Below are 19,120 nucleotides of genomic sequence, written 5' to 3' on the forward strand. Positions count from 1 at the left end.
AAATTGCCCCTAAGATGTGATGTGAGTAACTATATCAACACAATGTTTAAATTCCTTTGATATTATATCTAAAAAAAAAAAAAAAATCCTATCTACTACTCTTTTAAATCTTTTTAAAAATCGAATTAATTGGGATTTGTAACTTTTCTTAATTGGATAGAAAAAAAATTTTTTTTTTAAATAATTGCTGTCCAGCGAGTGGATACTTCTTTTGTTGCCTTAATTGTATTTGACTTTTTTAAATGTTTAGCTAGAATTTAATTCAACAAAACCATTTTAAAAAAAAAGTAATATACACATTTATTTGAGCTGTTTATTTATTTTATGGATAAATGTAGTTAATCATGGAACTGGCATCCAGTTATCAAAATGTATTGATTTTGAATCGAAAACGGGTTTGAATCTACGATCGATTCTGAATCGAATCATTACCCTTAAGAATCGAATCGAATCGTGTGGTGCCCAAAGATCCACAGCCCGAGTATCAATAACACTAATAATATAAATATTAGTTGTTTAATGGTTTGGAAATAAACATTTTCAAAATTTTTTACTCATTCTCAAAAAATGATGACTTGATTTAGAATCTGAATAATAAAAAATTGTGATACCCCTAATTTTTGTGGTGAGTAACAATATCAACACAATGTTTGAAGTCCTTTGTTATTCTTTAAAAAAAAAAAAAACTCCTATCTACTTCTCTTTTAAATCCTTTGTTTGGGGATGCAAAAAAATAACATATACCCCCATTATTTATTATTTACTTTTCGCTTTTTAAATGATATCTCAATTTTGAATCAATAAAGTACTATCTATCTATCTATCTATCTATCTATCTATCTATCTATCTATCTATCTATCTATCTATCTATCTATCTATCTATCTATCTATCCATCCATCCATCCGTCCATCCATCCATCCATCCATCCATCCATCCATCCATCCATCCATCCATCCATCCATCCATCCATCCATCCATCCATCTATCTATCCATCTATCCATCCATCCATCCATCCATCCATCCATCCATCCATCTATCTATTTTAAAAATCAAATTAGTCGTGATTTGTAACTTTACTTAACTGGTTAGAAAAATCGAACATTTTATTATTTATTTATTTTTTAAATCTTTTCTGTCCAGCCACTCAGAGTGGATACTTCTCTTGTTGCCTTATTTGTATTTGACTTCATTAAATGTTTGGCTAGAATTTTATTCGACAAAACCAATTTTTTTCGAAGTAATTAAATAATTTATCACAGCTGTTTCGTCTAAATTATGGAGGAACTTGCAGCCGATGTTATTAAAAGATAAAACTATTAATTTCGAATCAATAATGATAATAATAATAATAATAATCCATCCATCCATTTTCTACGGCTTGTCCCTTTTGAAGTCGCGGAGGGTGCTGGAGCCTATCTCAGCTGCATTCGGGCGGAAGGCGGAGTACACCCTGGACAAGTCACCATCTCATCGCAGGGCCAACACAGATAGACAACATTCACACTCACATTCACACACTAGGGCCCATTTAGTGTTGCCAATAATAATAATAATAATAATAGATTTTATTTGTAAAAAGCACTTTCCATTGAATAAACGACCTCAAAATGCTACAGTGTATTAAAAAAAATCAATTAATCAATCAATTATTATTTATATAGCCCTAAATCTCTAGTGTCTCAAAGGGCTGCACAAACCACTACGACATCCTCGGAAGAACCCACATAAGGGCAAGGAAAACTCACACCCAGTGGGACGTCGGTGACAGTGACAATGATGACTATGAGAAACCTTGGAGAGGACTGCATATGTGGGCAGTGGTCCCCAAATCAACATAAAGAACACAATATACACTTACAATTAGTGCACCAACCACAAAAACCTCCCTTTTTCATGACAAAGAAGAAAAGAAAAAAAAGAAAAGAGAAAAAAAAGGACCCCCCCCCCCGGGCCGCGGGACAAATTATTAAGCGTTGACCGGTCCTCGGATACAAAAAGGTTGGGGACCACTGGTCTAGGGGACCGAAAGCCATAAATGTCGAGCGGGTCTAACATATTACTGTGTAAGTTCAATCCATAGTGGATAATAAATAAATAAAAATATAATAAAAATAAAAACTAGAACAGCCTAATAGCTTGAACTAGTATGCATATATCTAAAAAAAATTAAAAAAAATTTTTTAAAGAAGGGTTTTCTAGCCTTTTTTAAAAGCATCCACAGTCTGTGGTGCCCTCAAGTGGTCAGGGAGAGCGTTCCACAGACCACTGTTCGCAGCTTGGTCCTCGGAGGTTAGCCTGTCCGGAGCGGAGGTGTCGTATGGAGGATTTGGGGGTGAGTAGTTCTTTGAGGTAGAGGGGAGGGCATTTCCTTGGAGGAACTGATGGGTTAGTAGGGAGACTTTCTATTCAATCCTGAATTGGTGTGATATGGTCGTATTTCCGCACTTTCATCAGGATCCTAGCAGCACTTTTCTGAATCAAGAATCGTTTTGAATCGAATCGCCTGGTGCTTAAAGATCCACAGCACCAGTAAATACCTTGTTTGAAGGATTGGTCTTTTTTTACCAAAAATCCACAAGTTTGTGAGGACGAAAATGCTGAAAGGTGAATGTCGCTGTCCTTGTTACTTAACTCCCCGCACCACAGACACGCTGCTCAACGTCTTCTTGGCCATCGCCGTGGACAACCTGGCTAACGCCCAGGAGCTCACCAAGGTACAGGAAGTCCACCTGAAGGGCTTTTGCTCTGATTTGAAGCTTTTCGCTGATTTTAGCATTCAGCTGGCTAATGAAATATAACAAGTTGTCGCTTAGTGTAAACATGTTAGGTTTTAATGTTGAGAAAAGTTTCTCCTCTCCTCTGTCAGGACGAGGAGGAGCAGGAGGAGGCGGCCAATCAGAAGACGGCGTTGCAGAAGGCGAAGGAGGTGGCCGAAGTCAGCCCGCTGTCCGCCGCCAACCTGTCCATCGCCGCGTGAGTACACATTACGCTGAACAGAGCACCTCCATGCAGGTTCCTTTGTCTTTATTACGAGTTTATGGAACTGATTTGAATTTTTGAATTTTACACAAAAAATTTTTACACTGATTTTTTTTTTTACACTGGAAATTTTACACATTTTTATTTACTGTATTTTTGCACACTGGATTTGAAAATATTAAATGTTTTTCAATGAAATTATCAGGATTATTTGATGTAAAAAAAAAAATCCAGTTTACAAAATTCAAACATAAATACATTCAGTGTCCAAAAAATTTTTAGTAATGAAAACACAAGTTAAGCTCCATACTCATCCTTCTATGGAGGCTAATTTGTGTCTTTGATTACGAAAGCTTTTTTTTTTACACTGAATTTATGTAACGGAATTTTATGCGTTGGAATTTTTGAAAATTACACTGAACTTATATGAACTTGTTAATTTACACTGAATTTTTTAAATTACATTTTTACACACTTTTTTTTTACATTGATTTTTTTTATTTTTAGACACTTTTTTTACTGTAAATTTATGTATGCATATTTTTTAAACACCAAATTTTTATACACTATTTTTTGTCACTGAATTTTTTTCATATTGAATTTATATACACTAGTTATTTTACACTTATTTTTTATTTATTTAATATTTTTACACAGTTTTTAAAAATTATTTTTACACTGAATTTGAAAACATTAAATGTTTTTCAATGAAATTATCAGGATTATTTGATGTAAAAAAAAAAAACAAATCCAGTTTACAAAATTCAAACATAAATAAATTCAGTGTCAACATTTTTTTTACATTGATTTTTTAATTTTTTCACTGAATTTTTATACACTTTTTTTACTGTAAATTTATGTATGCATATTTTTTAAACACCAAATTGTCATACACTAGTTTTTGTCACTGAATTTTTTTCATATTGAATTTATATACACTAGTTATTTTACACTTATTTTTTTTCATGTAATATTTTTACAGTTTTTTAAATTTATTTTTACACTGAATTTTTATACACTTTTTTTTACATTGAATTTATGTGTACTGATTTTTGAACTTGTTAATTTACACAGAATTTTTTCTATTAAATTTGTTAATTTACACTGAATTTTTGATACAATTTTTATACATTGTTTTTTTTTTCATTGATTTTTTTATTTTTTCACTGAATTTTTATACACTTTTTTTACTGTAAATGTATGTATGCATATTTTTTAAACACCAAATTTTTATACACTAGTTTTTGTCACTGAATTTTTTTTCACATTGAATTTATATACACTAGTTATTTTACACTTAATTTTTTTCATTTAATATTTTTACACTGTTTTTTTTTATTTTTACACTGAATTTTTATACACTTTTTTTTTACATTGAATTTATGTGTACTGATTTTTGAACTTGTTAATTTACACTGAATATTTTTCAATTAAATTTTTATAAACTGATTTTTTTTTTTACACTGGAAATTTTACACGGTTTTTTATTTACTTTATTTTTGCACACTGAATTTTAAAACATTACATTTTTTTCAATGACATTATCAGGATTATTTGATGTAAAAAAAAAATCCAGTTTACAAAATTCAAACATAAATACGTTCAGTGTCAAAAAAATGTTTAGTAATGAAGACACAAATAAAGCTTCTATGGAGGCTCATTTGTGTCTTTGATTACGAAAGCTTTTTTTTGACACCGAATTTATGTAACGGAATTTTATGCGTTGGAAATTTTGAAAATTACACTGAATTTTTTTCACACTGAATTTGTATGAACTTGTTAATTTACACTGAATTTTTGTAATTAAATTTAGATTTTTTTATTTTTTCACTGAATTTTTATACACTTTTTTTTTTTTACTGTAAATTTATGTATGCATATTTTTTAAACACCAAATTTTTATACACTAGTTTGTGTCACAGAATTTTTTTTCACATTGAAATTATATACACTAGTTATTTTACACTTAATTGTTTTCATTTAATATTTTTACACTGGTTTTTTTTATTTTTACACTGAATTTTTATGCACTTTTTTACATTGAATTTATGTGTACTGATTTTTGAACTTGTTAATTTACACTGAATTTTTTTCAATTAAATTTTTATACACTGATTTTTTTTTACACTGGAAATTTTACACAGATTTTTATTTACTGAATTTTTGCACACTGAATTTTAAAACGTTAAATGTTTTTCAATGAAATTATCAGGATTATTTGATGTAAAAAAAAACGAATCCAGTTTACAAAATTCAAACATAAATACATTCAGTGTCAAAATTTTTTTAGTAATGAAGACACAAATTAAGCTCCATACATATCTTTCTATGGAGGCTCATTTGTGTCTTTGATTACGAAAGCTTTTTTTTGACACCGAATTTATGTAACGGAATTTTATGCGTTGGAATTTTTGAAAATTACACTGAATTTTTTTCACACTGAATTTATATGAATTTGTTAATTTACACTGAATTTTTGTAATTAAATTTAGATTTTTTTTTTTTTCACTGAATTTTTATACACTTTTTTTTTTACTGTAAATTTATGTATGCATATTTTTTAAACACCAAATTTCTATACACTAGTTTTTGTCACTGAATTTTTTTTCACATTGAACTTATATACACTAGTTATTTTACACTTAATTTTTTTTCATTTAATATTGTGACACTGTTTTTTTATTTATTTTTACACTGAATTTTTATACACTTTTTTTACATTGAATTCATGTGTACTGATTTTTGAACTTGTTAATTTACACTGAATTTTTTCAATTAAATTTTTATACACTGTTTTTTTACATTGATTTTTTTTATTTTTTTACTGAATTTTTATACACTTTTTTTTACTGTAAATTTATGTATGCATATTTTTTAAACTGAAATTTTGCACAAAGAATTTCAAAACACTTAATTTTTATACACTTGTATTTGTCACTGATTTTTTTTTCATTTAATTTTTATACACTGATTTTCTTTACACTGAATTTATTTACACTGATTTATTTACACAATTTTTTCACACTGAATTTCAAAACACTGAATTTTTATACACTAGTTTTTGTCACTGATTTTTTGTTTTCATTGAATTTTTATACACTGATTTTCTTTACACTGAATTTATTTACACTGATTTTTTTTCACACAATTTTTTCACACTGAATTTTTTTTACACAAAAAATTTTACACTGATTATTTTACACTGAATTTTTTTTACACTGAAAATTTGTAATTGAATTCCATGCGTCTACGATGAAGTGGCGACTTGTCCAGGGTGTACTCCGCCTTCTGTCCGATTTTAGCTGATATAGGCGCCAGTGCCCCCCGCGACCCCAAAAGGGAATAAGCGGTAGAAAATGGATGGATGGATGGAATTTTATGACATGAAATTTTTTTATTTTACACTGAATTTTTATACACGGATTTTTTTTACACTGACTTTTTTTTAACATATTTGTTTTACACTGAATTGTATTTATTTTAATTTTTATACACTGAATTTTTTTCGGTGAATTTTTTTACACTGTATTTTTTTACACTTGTGGGGCGGTTTAGCTCGGTTGGTAGAGTGGCCGTGCCAGCAACTTGAGGGTTGCAGGTTCGATTCCCGCTTCGGCCATCCTAGTCACTGCCGTTGTGTCCTTGGGCAAGACACTTTACCCACCTGCTCCCAGTGCCACCCACACTGGTTTAAATGTAACTTAGATATTGGGTTTCACTATGTAAAGCGCTTTGAGTCACTAGAGAAAAAGCACTATATAAATATAATTCACTTCCCTTCACACTAAAATTTTGACACAGATTTTTTTACGCTGAATTTTTATACATTTTGTACACAAAAATTGTATTTATTTTAATTTTTATACACTGAATTTTTTTCGGTGAAATTTTTTACACTGTATTTTTTTACACTAAAATTTTGACACAGATTATTTTACACTGAATTTTTTTCCGCTGAATTTTTATACATTTTGTACACAAAAAATTTATTTATTTTAATTTTTATACACTGACATTTTTGGGGGAATTTTTTTACACTGTATTTTTTTACACTAAAATTTTGACACAGATTTTTTTACATTGAATTTTTTTACGCTGAATTTTTATACATTTTGTAGCTGAGATAGGCGCCAGTGCCCTCCGCGACCCCAAAAGGGAATAAGCGGTAGCAAATGGATGGATGGATGGAATTTTATGCATTGGAATTTTTGAATTTTACACTGAATTTTTATACACTGATTTTTTTTACACTGACTTTTTTTAACATATTTTTTTTACACTGAATTTTATTTATTTTAATTTTTATACACTGAATTTCTTTACACTGATTTTTTTTACACTGTATTTTTTCACAATAAAATTTTGACACTGAATTTTTTTACGCTGAATTTTTATACATTTTGCACACAAAAATTTCTATAGTGATTACTTTACACTGAATGTATTCATACAGATTTTTTTTTTTTACACTGAAATGTTTTTACACTCATTTTTTTACCCTGAATTTTCCATACACTGAATTTTAATACAGTTAATAGTAATGTTATCGCCCGTCCAGCAGGGAGCAGCAGAAGAACCACGCCAAAGGCGGCAAGTCTGTGTGGGAGCAGCGAACCAGCGAGATCCGCCGGCAGAATCTGATGACGAGCCGCGAGGCGCTCTACAACGAGCTGGAGCAGGAGGACTGGAAGGTGGGGGAGGAGGGAGAGGAGGTGAGGCCCCGCCCCCTTGAAAGAGTCATACATATACACATATATATGCAGTCTACTCCTGATATATATGGTGGATGCCTGTCATTTCCATTCGCCCTTAAAGGGACGCTATCACCCACTCATTGCTGCTTTTGGCCCCGCCTACCACGACCATGTTCGGATTTATTGATCAGGTTCCAACATCGTCGTCGGCCACATTTCTTTTCACAGACGCTGGCTGTAACGTCCCTTTAAGGCGCCGCGGGCTTGCATCGCGTTATTGAAACGGGGGACGGGCACGCCTGCCTGGAGCGGCAACCCGGCCGAGGAGGACGGGTGGGCGGGGCCGATCAGGAGTCGACTGGATATGACTCGGCGAACCTGGCTTTCGGACGTTTTGGCGGCTCTGCCGAGACGTGTGGTTCGCCGACTGGTGTATATCTGTGACTTGATTGGGCGGGGGCGGGAGGAGGCGGGTCAAAGGTTTCATTGGCTTGCAACACACCTCATCATACGCATGACCTTCAAGCAGGAAATAAGACATCTTAACTCCTGCTCATTCACACTTTTTGTTTTGTTTTCTATTGTTGATGCTCACTGAGAATTGAACCCAAATTACCTTGCAGATCAGGGGTCGGGAACCTTTATGGCTGAGAGAGCCATAAAAAACAAATATTTTAAAAAGTATTTCCGTGAGAGCCATTTTTTTTTTTTTAACATTGAATACAATTAAATGCGTGCATTTTTAAGTAAGACTAACATTTTTAGAGCATAATAAGCCTCTTATTATTTTCAACAACACTGTTATTCTGAAGATAACCAACAATAAATAAAATGCTTCTTACCATTAATGCGACTTCTTGAACAGGTGCGGTAGAAACCGGATGGATGGATTAAAATGCGTGGGAATGTTATTTTTGACACTGTGATTACCAGCGGAATTATTCATTATTTATCGTGTTAAGTAATGTCAGCTAACATTTATCTGAGAGCCAGATGCAGTCATCAAAAGCTCTAACCCAGGGGTCGGGAACCTTTTTTGGCTGAGGGAGCCAAGAAGCCAAATATTTTAAAATGTATTTCTCCAAGAGCCGTATAATATTTTTGTTTAACACTGAACACAACTAAACGCGTGCATTTTTAAGTAAGATCAACATTTCTAGAGTATAATAGGTCTCCTATTCTTCGTAATAATATTGTTATTCTGAAGCCAACTGTGGAGGGGGTGTGGCCTGCGGGCCTGCAGCGAAGCGGGGTGTTGCCAGGATCGGCCCCGAAATCAGCGACAGGTGCGTAAATGGCCCAGCTTGGCCTTGTTATCTAATCACCTGTCGCTCTTTTTATAAGCAGCAGCCAGGAGGAGAGACGGGGTTGGGGCTGGAGCCAGAGCGCGAGCGAGAACGAAAGAGAAAAAGTCAATTCCTGGAAAGCAACTGAGAGACTTGTTGAAAAATAAAACCCTGAAACAGGCTCTCATGTCGGTGCTTGGGGGTCCGAAGAACCCCCAGGAGGGCAAGTCCTACGCTAACCAATAAGAAATAAATGACTTCTTACCCTTAATGCAACTTCTTGAACAAGTGCGGTAGAAACCAGATGGATGGATTAAAATGCATGGGAATGTTTTATATTTTGAACGTTATTTTTGACACTGTGATTACCAGCGGAATTATTCATTACTTAAGTAATGTCAGCTAACATTTATCTGAGAGCCAGGGGCAGTCATCAAAAGAGCCACATCTGGCTCTAGAGCCATAGGTTCCCTACCTCTGTTATAGATGATACATGTGATGGTATCAGCTGATGTCACTTATGGATGATCTGTATCGAAATTGGGAGCGTAAAACCCCGATCAGAACACAATCTTAAAAACCTCTTACGGCCCAAGCTGTTTGTTTACAGTCGTTCCTTTTGCTATTTGGGCTTATTGGACCCTAATTAAAATAAAAACTATTCATCTTTTGGTATAATGCACTTAGTCCATAAGTACACAAACGTGTACTTCATGTTTAGTGACCTGCCAATTCTTATTTTTACACTTTTTTTTTCCAAATTCCATTGTATGTTATACTCTTCTGACACCACCAGATGGCAGTATAATTGTCCACATAAGTGGCCATAAGACCCCAATTCAGTAGTGTACGCAATTTTGGAAATAAAGAGCTAAAAGGTGGTGTCCACGCATGTGGCCACTAAGCCTTTAGAGCAGGGGTGTCAAACTCAAACACAGGGTGGGCCAAAATGTTAAACGGAACAAAGCCGCGGGCCAAGGTTGAACAAATTAACCTTTTAGTAGGGACCCAAACAAGTTTTGCATTAAATATTGAACAAGCAAGGCTTATATAACTTTAGTGACATGCAAAATCCAGTTTCAAAAAATATCAATGGCATATCAAATACAATTTAAATAAACATTTTATGCCTTTTTTTTCTATTTGCAATCTTCTGAGGTAAATATCACATTTTTTCCACAGGCTAATAATAAATTTGAAAATAAAATAACAATAATGAATGAACCAAACATTCGAGCCTTGAAGTAGCAAGAGAAAATGCATGAATAAAACATTAGTTATTGGTCCGTTTGCTGGAAGTTTCCCGGAAGAGTTAGTGCTGCAAGGGGTTCTGGGTATCTGTTCTGTTGTGTTACGGTGCGGATGTTCACCCGAAATGTGTTTGTCATTCTTGTTTGGCGTGGGTTCACAGCGTGGCGCATATTTGTAACAGTGCTAAAGTTGTTTATACGGCCACCCTCAGTGTGACCTGTATGGCTGTTGACCAAGTATGCCTTGCATTCACTTGTGCGTGCATGTGTGTGTGTGTGTAAAAGCCACAAATATTATGTGACACGCTGTTAGTATGGAGGAAAAGCGGACGTGACGACAGGTTGTAGAGAACGCTAAAGGCAGTGCCTTAAACGCACGCCCCCAATATAGTTGTCCAGGTGGAAATCGGTAGAAATTCGGGAGAATGGTTGCCCCGGGAGATTTGAACTTCGGGAGTCTACCGGGAAAATTAGGAGGGTTGGCAAGTTTGAGTATTAGCGGTGAATGCGGTGTTACAGCGGCACCGACGCTGTATAACACCGGCGGGCCAGATCTAATGCTACATTGATATTGCCTCAAGGGCCAAATTTGGCCCGCGGGCCAGAGTTTGACACCCATGCTTTAGAGGTTTTTAATTGCACTTATCCGAAAGTGGGTAGCGGGCGCAGCAGCCTAAGCAGGGAAGCCCCGGACGTCCCTCTCTCTCCAGCCGGTTCGTCCGGGTCTTCCCGGGGGATTTCTGTGAACTGAAGTTACGCACGAGCACTTTGGATGGCATCAAGGGCGATTCTGTTGGAGTCATTTTCTCTTTAAGTCATTTTCTTTATGTTTGTCGATTTCTTTATTTCTTTATTTGAAAGTCCTGGGCTCGGGATCTTTCTGTGTGGAGTTTGCATGTTCTCCCCGGGATTGCGTGGGTTCCCTCCGGTTACTCCGGCTTCCTCCCACTTCCAAAGACATGCACCTGGGGATAGGCTCCTTCCACTTCCAAAGACATGCACCTGTGGATAGGCTCCTTCCACTTCCAAAGACATGCACCTGGGGATAGGCTCCTCCCACCTCCAAAGACATGCACCTAGGGATAGGCTCCTCCCACTTCCAAAGACATGCACCTGGGGATAGGCTCCTCCCACCTCCAAAGACATGCACCTGGGGATAGGCTCCTCCCACTTCCAAAGACATTTACCTGGGGATAGGCTCCTCCCACCTCCAAAGACATGCACCTGGGGATAGGTTCCTCCCACCTCCAAAGACATGCACCTGGGGATAGGCTCCTCCCACTTCCAAAGACATGCACCTGGGGATAGGCCCCTCCCACTTCCAAAGACATGCACCTGGGGATAGGCCCCTCCCACTTCCAAAGACATGCACCTGGGGATAGGTTGATTGGCAACACTAAAATGGGCTCTAGTGTGTGAATGTTGTCTGTCTATCTGTGTTGGCCCTGCGATGAGGTGGCGACTTGTCCAGGGTGTACCCCCGCCTCCCGCCCGAATGCTACTGGGATAGGCTCCAGCACCCCGCGAACGGAACAAACAGTTGAAAATGGGTTTCATTGCCTGTTCACTTTCGCCTATAATGGCATGGTTAAAAATATGGTTTATAAGTCTGATTTTACTTGACTGATTTCCACCATTTTTTAAAGCCGGACGATGAAGGCAGTTTGAAGTCTGCGCTCTCGGCAGGAGTCGAAAGGCATGCCACGGATCATGCTGTAGGTTTTCGCGAGTGTGCCAGGTCCGAGTTGAAATCGGACTAACAGATGGGAGAGTCTGTTAGTTATTGACGAAACCCGGGTGAAGTTCAATTGAAGTTGGATCATCTGACATTCTCCTCTTTCCTTGCAGGTGTCGTATCCACGAACAGGACGTGGGGACATGAAGACCCACTTGGACCGTCCGCTTGTGGTAAATCCACAGGATAACCGCAACAACAACACCAACAAGACCCCGCCGGGCCAACTGCCTCTGGACCTGGAGTACAGGCGGCAGGATCTGGACCACAGCCACCGCGTGGCCCACCACCATCATCACCGCCACCACCACCATCATCATCACCACCACCAGAAGGCGGCTGGACCGGAGACTCCGGGCCAGGACCAGCCTGGGGTAGAGGGAGCCGACGTGGACCCAGAGTCCAACAACCAGGAGGCCCAGGCTGGGGAGGAGAGGCATGGCCACCGGAGTCATCGGGGTCACCGGCACAGGAACCGGGAGGGCAGGGAAGGCTACAGCGTGTCCCCTCGCCACGGCGGCGACGCTGGCGAGGGCAACAACGAGCACCGGCGGACCAGGCAGCACCGCAAGGCGGCCAGGGAGGGGGAGGCGGGCAGGAGGCACAGATCCAAGGGAGCGGAGGGTGAGGGAGAGAAGGAGGAAGACGGGGAGGGTCGGAAGAGCAGGCGGCATCGTCACGGCAACCAGGAGAGAAGTAGAGGACGTCGCTCCAGAAGGTGAGTAAAAAAAAGACTCAACTTTCTTTATTTTAATTTGTGGTAAAGTCAGCAACTTTTAGCAGTCGAGCAGGTAAGGCTTGTGATTGGAAGGATGGTAGCAAGTAAGGCTTGTGATTGGTTGGATGGTAACAAGTAAGGCTTGTGATTGGTTGGATTGTAACAAGTAAGGCTTCTGATTTGCTGGATTGTAGCAAGTAAGGCTTGTGATTGGCTAGATGATAGCAGTTAAGGCTTGTGATTGGTTGGATGATAGCAAATAAGGCTTGTGATTGGCTAGATGATAGCAGTTAAGGCTTGTGATTGGTTGGATTGTAGCAGTTAAGGTTTGTGATTGGTTGGATGGTAGCAGTTAAGGTTTGTGATTGGTTGGATAGTAGCAAATAAGGCTTGTGATTAGTTGGATTGTAGCAAGTAAGGCTTGTGATTGGTTCATGGTAGCAAGTAAGGCTTTTGATTGGTTCATGGTAGCAAGTAAGGCTTCTGATTGGCTGGATGGTAGCAGTTAAGGCTTGTGATTGGTTGGATGGTAACAAGTAAGACTTGTGATTAGTTGGAAAGTAGCAGGAAAGGATTCTGATTGATCGGATGGTAGCCGATAAGGCTTGTGATTGGTTGGATGGTAGTAGGTAAGGCTTGTGATTTGCTGGATGGTAACAAGTGAGGCGTGTGATGAGTTGGATAGTAACAAGTAAGGCTTGTGATTGGTTGGATGGTAGCAAGTAAGGCTTGTGATTGGCTAGATGATAGCAGTTAAGGCTTCTGATTGGTTGGATGGTAACAAGTAAGGCTTGTGATTAGTCGGATAGTAGCAGGTAAGGATTCTGATTGTTCGGATGGTAGCCGATAAGGCTTGTGATATGTTGGATGGTAGCAAGTAAGGCTTTTGATTTGCTGGATTGTATCAGGTAAGGCTTGTGATTGGCTGGATGGTAGCAGTTAAGGTTTGTGATTGGTTGGATAGTAGCAAATAAGGCTTGTGATTAGTTGGATTGTAGCAAGTAAGGATTCTTATCGGCTGAATGGTAGCAAGTAAGGCTTGTGATTGGTTCATGGTAGCAAGTAAGGCTTCTGATTGGCTGGATGGTAGCAGTTAAGGCTTGTGATTGGTTGGATGGTAACAAGTAAGACTTGTGATTAGTTGGATAGTAGCAGGAAATGATTCTGATTGATCGGATGGTAGCCGATAAGGCTTGTGATTGGTTGGATGGTAGTAGGTAAGGCTTGTGATTTGCTGGATGGTAGCATTTAAGGCTTGTGATTGGTTGGATGGTAACAAGTGAGGCGTGTGATGAGTTGGATAGTAACAAGTAAGGCTTGTGATTGGTTGGATGATAGCAAGTAAGGCTTGTGATTGGTTGGATGGTAGCAAGTAAGGCTTGTGATTGGCTAGATGATAGCAGTTAAGGCTTCTGATTGGTTGGATGGTAACAAGTAAGGCTTGTGATTAGTCGGATAGTAGCAGGTAAGAATTCTGATTGTTCGGATGGTAGCCGATAAGGCTTGTGATTGGTTGGATGGTAGCAAGTAAGGCTTCTGATTTGCTGGATTGTAGCAAGTAAGGCTTGTGATTGGCTAGAAGATAGCAGTTAAGGCTTGTGATTGGTTTAATCGATCAATCAATGTTTATTTATATAGCCCCAAATCACAAATGTCTCATAGGACTGCACAAATCATTACGACTAACAAGTAACAAGTAAGGCTTGTGATTGGTTGGATGATAGCAAGTAAGGCTTGTGATTGGTTGGATGGTAGCAAGTAAGGCTTGTGATTAGTTGGATTGTAGCAGGTAAGGTTTGTGATTGGTTGGATAGTAGCAAATAAGGCTTGTGATTAGTTGGATTGTAGCAAGTAAGGATTCTTATCGGCTGAATGGTAGCAAGTAAGGCTTGTGATTGGTTGATAGTAGCAGGTAAGGCTTGTGATTGGCTAGATGATAGCAGTTAAGGCTTGTGATTAGTTGGATAGTAGCACGTAAGGATTCCGAATGATCGGATGGTAGCAGATAAGGCTTGTGATTGGTTGGATGGTAGCAAGTAAGGCTTTTGATTGGTTGGATGGTAGCAAGTAAGGCTTCTGATTTACTGGATTGTAGCAGGTAAGGCTTGTGATTGGCTGGATTGTAGCAGTCAAGGTTTGTGATTGGTTGGATAGGAGCAAATAAGGCTTGTGATTAGTTGGATTGTAGCAAGTAAGGATTCTTATCGGCTGAATGGTAGCAAGTAAGGCTTCTGATTGGCTGGATGGTAACAAGTAAGGCTTGTGATTAGTTGGATGGTAGCAAGTAAGGATTCCGATTGATCGGATGGTAGCCGATAAGGCTTGTGATTGGTTTGGATGGTAGCAAGTAAGGCTTCTGATTTGCTGGATTGTAGCAGGTAAGGCTTGTGATTGGCTGGATGGTAGCAGTTAAGGTTTGTGATTGGTTGGATAGTAGCAAATAAGGCTTGTGATTAGTTGGACTGTAGCATGTAAGGATTCCTATCGGCTGAATGGTAGCAAGTAAGGCTTGTCATTGGTTGATGGTAGCAATTAAGGCTTCTGATTGACTGGATGGTAGCAGATAAGGCTTGTGATTGGCTGAATGTTAGCAGTTAAGGCTTGTGATTGGTTGTATGGTAGCAGGTTAGTTTTCTGATTGACTGGATGGTTGCAAATAAGGATCCTGATTGACTGGATGGTAGCGGCTTAATCTACGTAGGATTTGTGATTGGTCGGATAGTAGCCGGTAAGCCTTGTGGTTGGCCGCATGGTAGCAAGTAACACTTGTGATTGGTAGGATGGTAGCAGATAAGGCTTGTGATTGGTTGATTGATAGCATGTAAGGCTTGTAATTGTCTGGATGATAGCAGATAAGGCTTGTACTTGGCAGCATGGTAGCAGATGAGGCTCGTGGTTAGCCGATGCGTAGCAGATAAGGCATGTGATTGGCTGAATGCCAGCAGGTATGGCCTGTGATTGGCTAGATGGTAACAAGTAAAGCTTGTGATTTGCTGGATGGTAGCATCAGGGCTCATTCTTCCCCTCCCCACCCCCAGGGAGCACCACGGCACAGGGACCAGCCTGTCCACCACGCGGCCCATCCAGCAGCACAACGAGGACCTGGACAACCTGCGCAACAACAGCAGGCTCGCCAGTCGGCCGTACGACCTGCCGCCGGACCACCCCGACGACGTCAACAACCTGCTGAACTGCTGCGATGCCGACACCCACACGCTTCTCCACAGCATGGACAGCCTGATCCTGAGCAGCATGGCCAAGCCCGACTACACCAGCATCGACATGCCCCCCGTCTACCCCTACCCGTCCACCAACGCCATCCTGCAAGGTGAGTCCCTCTGCCCTCTGTCGCCTTTCGAGGGCTTCAACGTCTGCGTATCGCCCCCCGCAGTGAACAAGAACGCCAACACGGATCAGAAGAAGAACGAGGAGAAGAAGGAGGACGATGACGACGAAGGAGACGAGGACGGGCCGAAGCCCATGCCTCCGTACAGCTCCTGCTTCATCATGTCTACCACCAACCCGTGAGTCGCCCTCGTCCTGATGTCTTCCTGACCAAGCCATTCCGCTTCACTTTGTGGACACTGTTTGCTCCCCAGGTTCCGGAAGTGCTGCCACTACATCCTGACACTCAAGTACTTTGAGTTCAGCATTTTGTCCGTCATCGCCATGAGCAGCATCGCGCTCGCCGCAGAAGACCCGGTGTCCCCGGATTCACCTCAAAACAACGTGAGAACATCGGACAAAGTGTACCCCCCCCAAAACTTTTTTAAAAATATGCTTTTTCACTGTTGAAAGTAGGAATGCACGTTTATTTACACATACTTACTACTTCCTGCTTCTGAAGACCTATATTATTTGACGCAAATAGCAGTCGGAAACCATCTTCGTTTACAGGAAGCTCAGGTGATGTTTACGACCGGCATGAGTAGTCGAAAAGGAGCGCTTGATTTGTTCACCCTAACCCACCCCCAGCGCAGTATGAGTAATCTCGCCTCTTTGGAGCGTTTTGTAAAAATGTTGGCATGTTTTGTTTTTATTGATATAGTCTCTTCTGAAGCCCACAGTAAAGAGACACAACTTCATCACCTCGCCTGGTTATTGACTCCAACCCAATATATTACACCGTCGACGAGCAAAAGGAAGAAATAAATGGCAGAACAAAGGTTACTCAAATAGTGAAAGGTAAGTGTTGCTGTTGTTTTTTAGTAACCAGCAAGCACAGTACAGTTGGTAGAACAACAGTTTTTATTACTGTGTATTTCATTGGTGCCGTCTGAAATTCAACTATTTCTTTTATTTGTATATATATAATAAAATAAATATATATATATCTAGAATTCACTGAAAGTCAAGTATTTCATATATATATATATATATATATATATATATATATATATATGAAATACTTGATTTTCAGTGAATTATATATTTATATATATATGTATTTTATTATATATATAAATAAAAGAAATTGTTCAATTTCAGACGGCACCTATCAAATACACAGTAATAAAAACACAGTTGTTCTACTAACTGTACTGTGCTTGCTGGTTACTAAAAAAAAAAAAAAAATTCACTATCTGAGTAACCTTCGTTCTGCCATTTATTTCTTCCTTTTGCTCGTCGACGGTGTAATATATTTGGTTGGAGTCAATAACCAGGTGAGGTGATGAAGTTATGTCTCTTTACTGTGGCCTTCAGAACAGACTCCCTCACTTGCCGTCAGGTGCCCAACACCACGTAAATCGTTGGGCAATCAAAAAGCAACCCCATAACGCCATAGCCAACATTCACCAGGAGATGGCGACAGACAACATAGAATCACTCTATTATTATAACTGGTTATTAAATGTCAAAATTTGACCCATACCTTTTTTTACTTCCGTGACAACCAACCTTAAAGTTTCTTTTTAATCCATCAGAAATATCGAGCATCTAAAATACGCCAAACATAGACAAGTGCGGAGAGAGTGTTTTGCATTTTCCCATCATACATTGTAATGAGTGTATTTTTTTTTTTTTAATGCTGATTTGACATTATTTTTGATAACATCCACAAAGTTAAACGAGCAGGATGTGTTATGTGTGACCGTGTTGGTTAAATTTTTGTGCTGGTTGAATTTTTTCACCTGCACCATGACTAGGGAAGGTTGTTTGGATTGGGTCAGATAAGTGAATGCTGTGCATGCATTCACGTTGATGTGTAATTAATAGCAACTGATTTGAGTTACTTTCTTTGGCCACCAGATGGCAACAAAATGGGTAGCAATTAGGCCGCTGCCTACTTGTATATTATATGAAAACACAGCGCCAGGCCAAATTGCTTATTGGACTTATGCCCATCCCCCTGATTTAAAGTCTTCATAAGCCCTGCACAAAAACTTCTTATGCTCTTAAAACACCTGATATACTCTAAAACATACGTACATGAAAACTAAAATAGCTACTATGGAGTCAATAGTAAAATCAGCGATGCAGTAAGCCGACTGCAAAGTGGCGAAAGAACACTGTTTTGTACTGAGTTTTCCCAAAAGAACCCTATGGATACAAAAAAAAAATAGTTTGTTGCAGGGTGAAACTCTGGCTACCATAAAAGCTTAAACATGTGCACATGTGATGTTTCAAGTCGGATGTTAACATCCCTCACCCTCATGCATTTAGCATCTGCTTGTAGCGCCCGTGCTAACTACGTTTCATCCGCAGGTGCTGCGCTATTTCGACTACGTCTTCACCGGCGTGTTCACTTTTGAAATGCTGATCAAGGTGAGTCGTTTTTATCAGACCTTATTAACCAAAGTGCGGCAGTGACAGTTTGATGGATGATTGAGCAGTTTTCGCCGCCAGGCTCCGCCCACTACCAATGGGCACGAAGAGTCTCTGACCGCTTCAGGGCGTCATCGTCGACATTTGTACCAATTCCGATCAAGATCTGAGTTTGTGGCGCCAGGTTGTAAATAGGATAGGGCTTTATTGGCATTGCACAAGTACAACTAAACTTTTTCAGGACAAACCCGTTCAAGATTAGACGAAGAAACAGTGTACAGGGTTACAGAACAGGAACGTTGACGGGTCGCCACAAGGCGTCCCGTAAAAGATAAGAAAAAGTTCAAACGCCGGGGAAGAAGATGAGTAAAAAAATACAATCTCGACTGGGCTCCTAAAGGGGCGCCCAGTCTGGAGTGGGAAAAAAACCGCCATGCAACGCACACATAAACACGTTACATTTAATCATGACAACTCACAACAGAGGGGGCGGGGAGTTGGGGCCCTGGAGGGCGACTGCTGCTATGAAGCGCTGTCCATCACCCGGAGGGGAAGCGGGGAAAAAATGTGACCGCCCTCACCAGAAGCAAGACAGTAAAGATGTTGACGGATTTTTGCGAAGATTAATCAAATCAAAATTGGGCGCCAAGCCACGCCCACATCGCATGGCGTAAGCAAAATTCTTTGGA

The 19,120-nt window shown here is 39.2% G+C and overlaps 1 protein-coding gene across 1 annotated transcript in view; it reads left to right on the forward strand.

Moving 5' to 3' along the window:
- LOC133561056 (voltage-dependent P/Q-type calcium channel subunit alpha-1A-like) overlaps positions 1–19,120 on the forward strand; it is a 130,823-nt gene that overhangs the window by 21,121 nt on the left and 90,582 nt on the right. The window contains exons 3-12 of the mRNA XM_061914265.1: positions 2,650–2,717; positions 2,870–2,976; positions 7,541–7,673; positions 12,061–12,336; positions 12,481–12,665; positions 15,288–15,294; positions 15,708–15,993; positions 16,057–16,189; positions 16,265–16,394; positions 18,372–18,431. Coding sequence (XP_061770249.1) covers positions 2,650–2,717; positions 2,870–2,976; positions 7,541–7,673; positions 12,061–12,336; positions 12,481–12,665; positions 15,288–15,294; positions 15,708–15,993; positions 16,057–16,189; positions 16,265–16,394; positions 18,372–18,431 — 1,385 coding nt within the window. The remainder of the gene's footprint in view (positions 1–2,649; positions 2,718–2,869; positions 2,977–7,540; positions 7,674–12,060; positions 12,337–12,480; positions 12,666–15,287; positions 15,295–15,707; positions 15,994–16,056; positions 16,190–16,264; positions 16,395–18,371; positions 18,432–19,120) is intronic.

Source organism: Nerophis ophidion, linkage group LG01 (genome assembly GCF_033978795.1).
Source record: "Nerophis ophidion isolate RoL-2023_Sa linkage group LG01, RoL_Noph_v1.0, whole genome shotgun sequence".
Taxonomy (NCBI): Eukaryota; Metazoa; Chordata; class Actinopteri; order Syngnathiformes; family Syngnathidae; genus Nerophis; species Nerophis ophidion.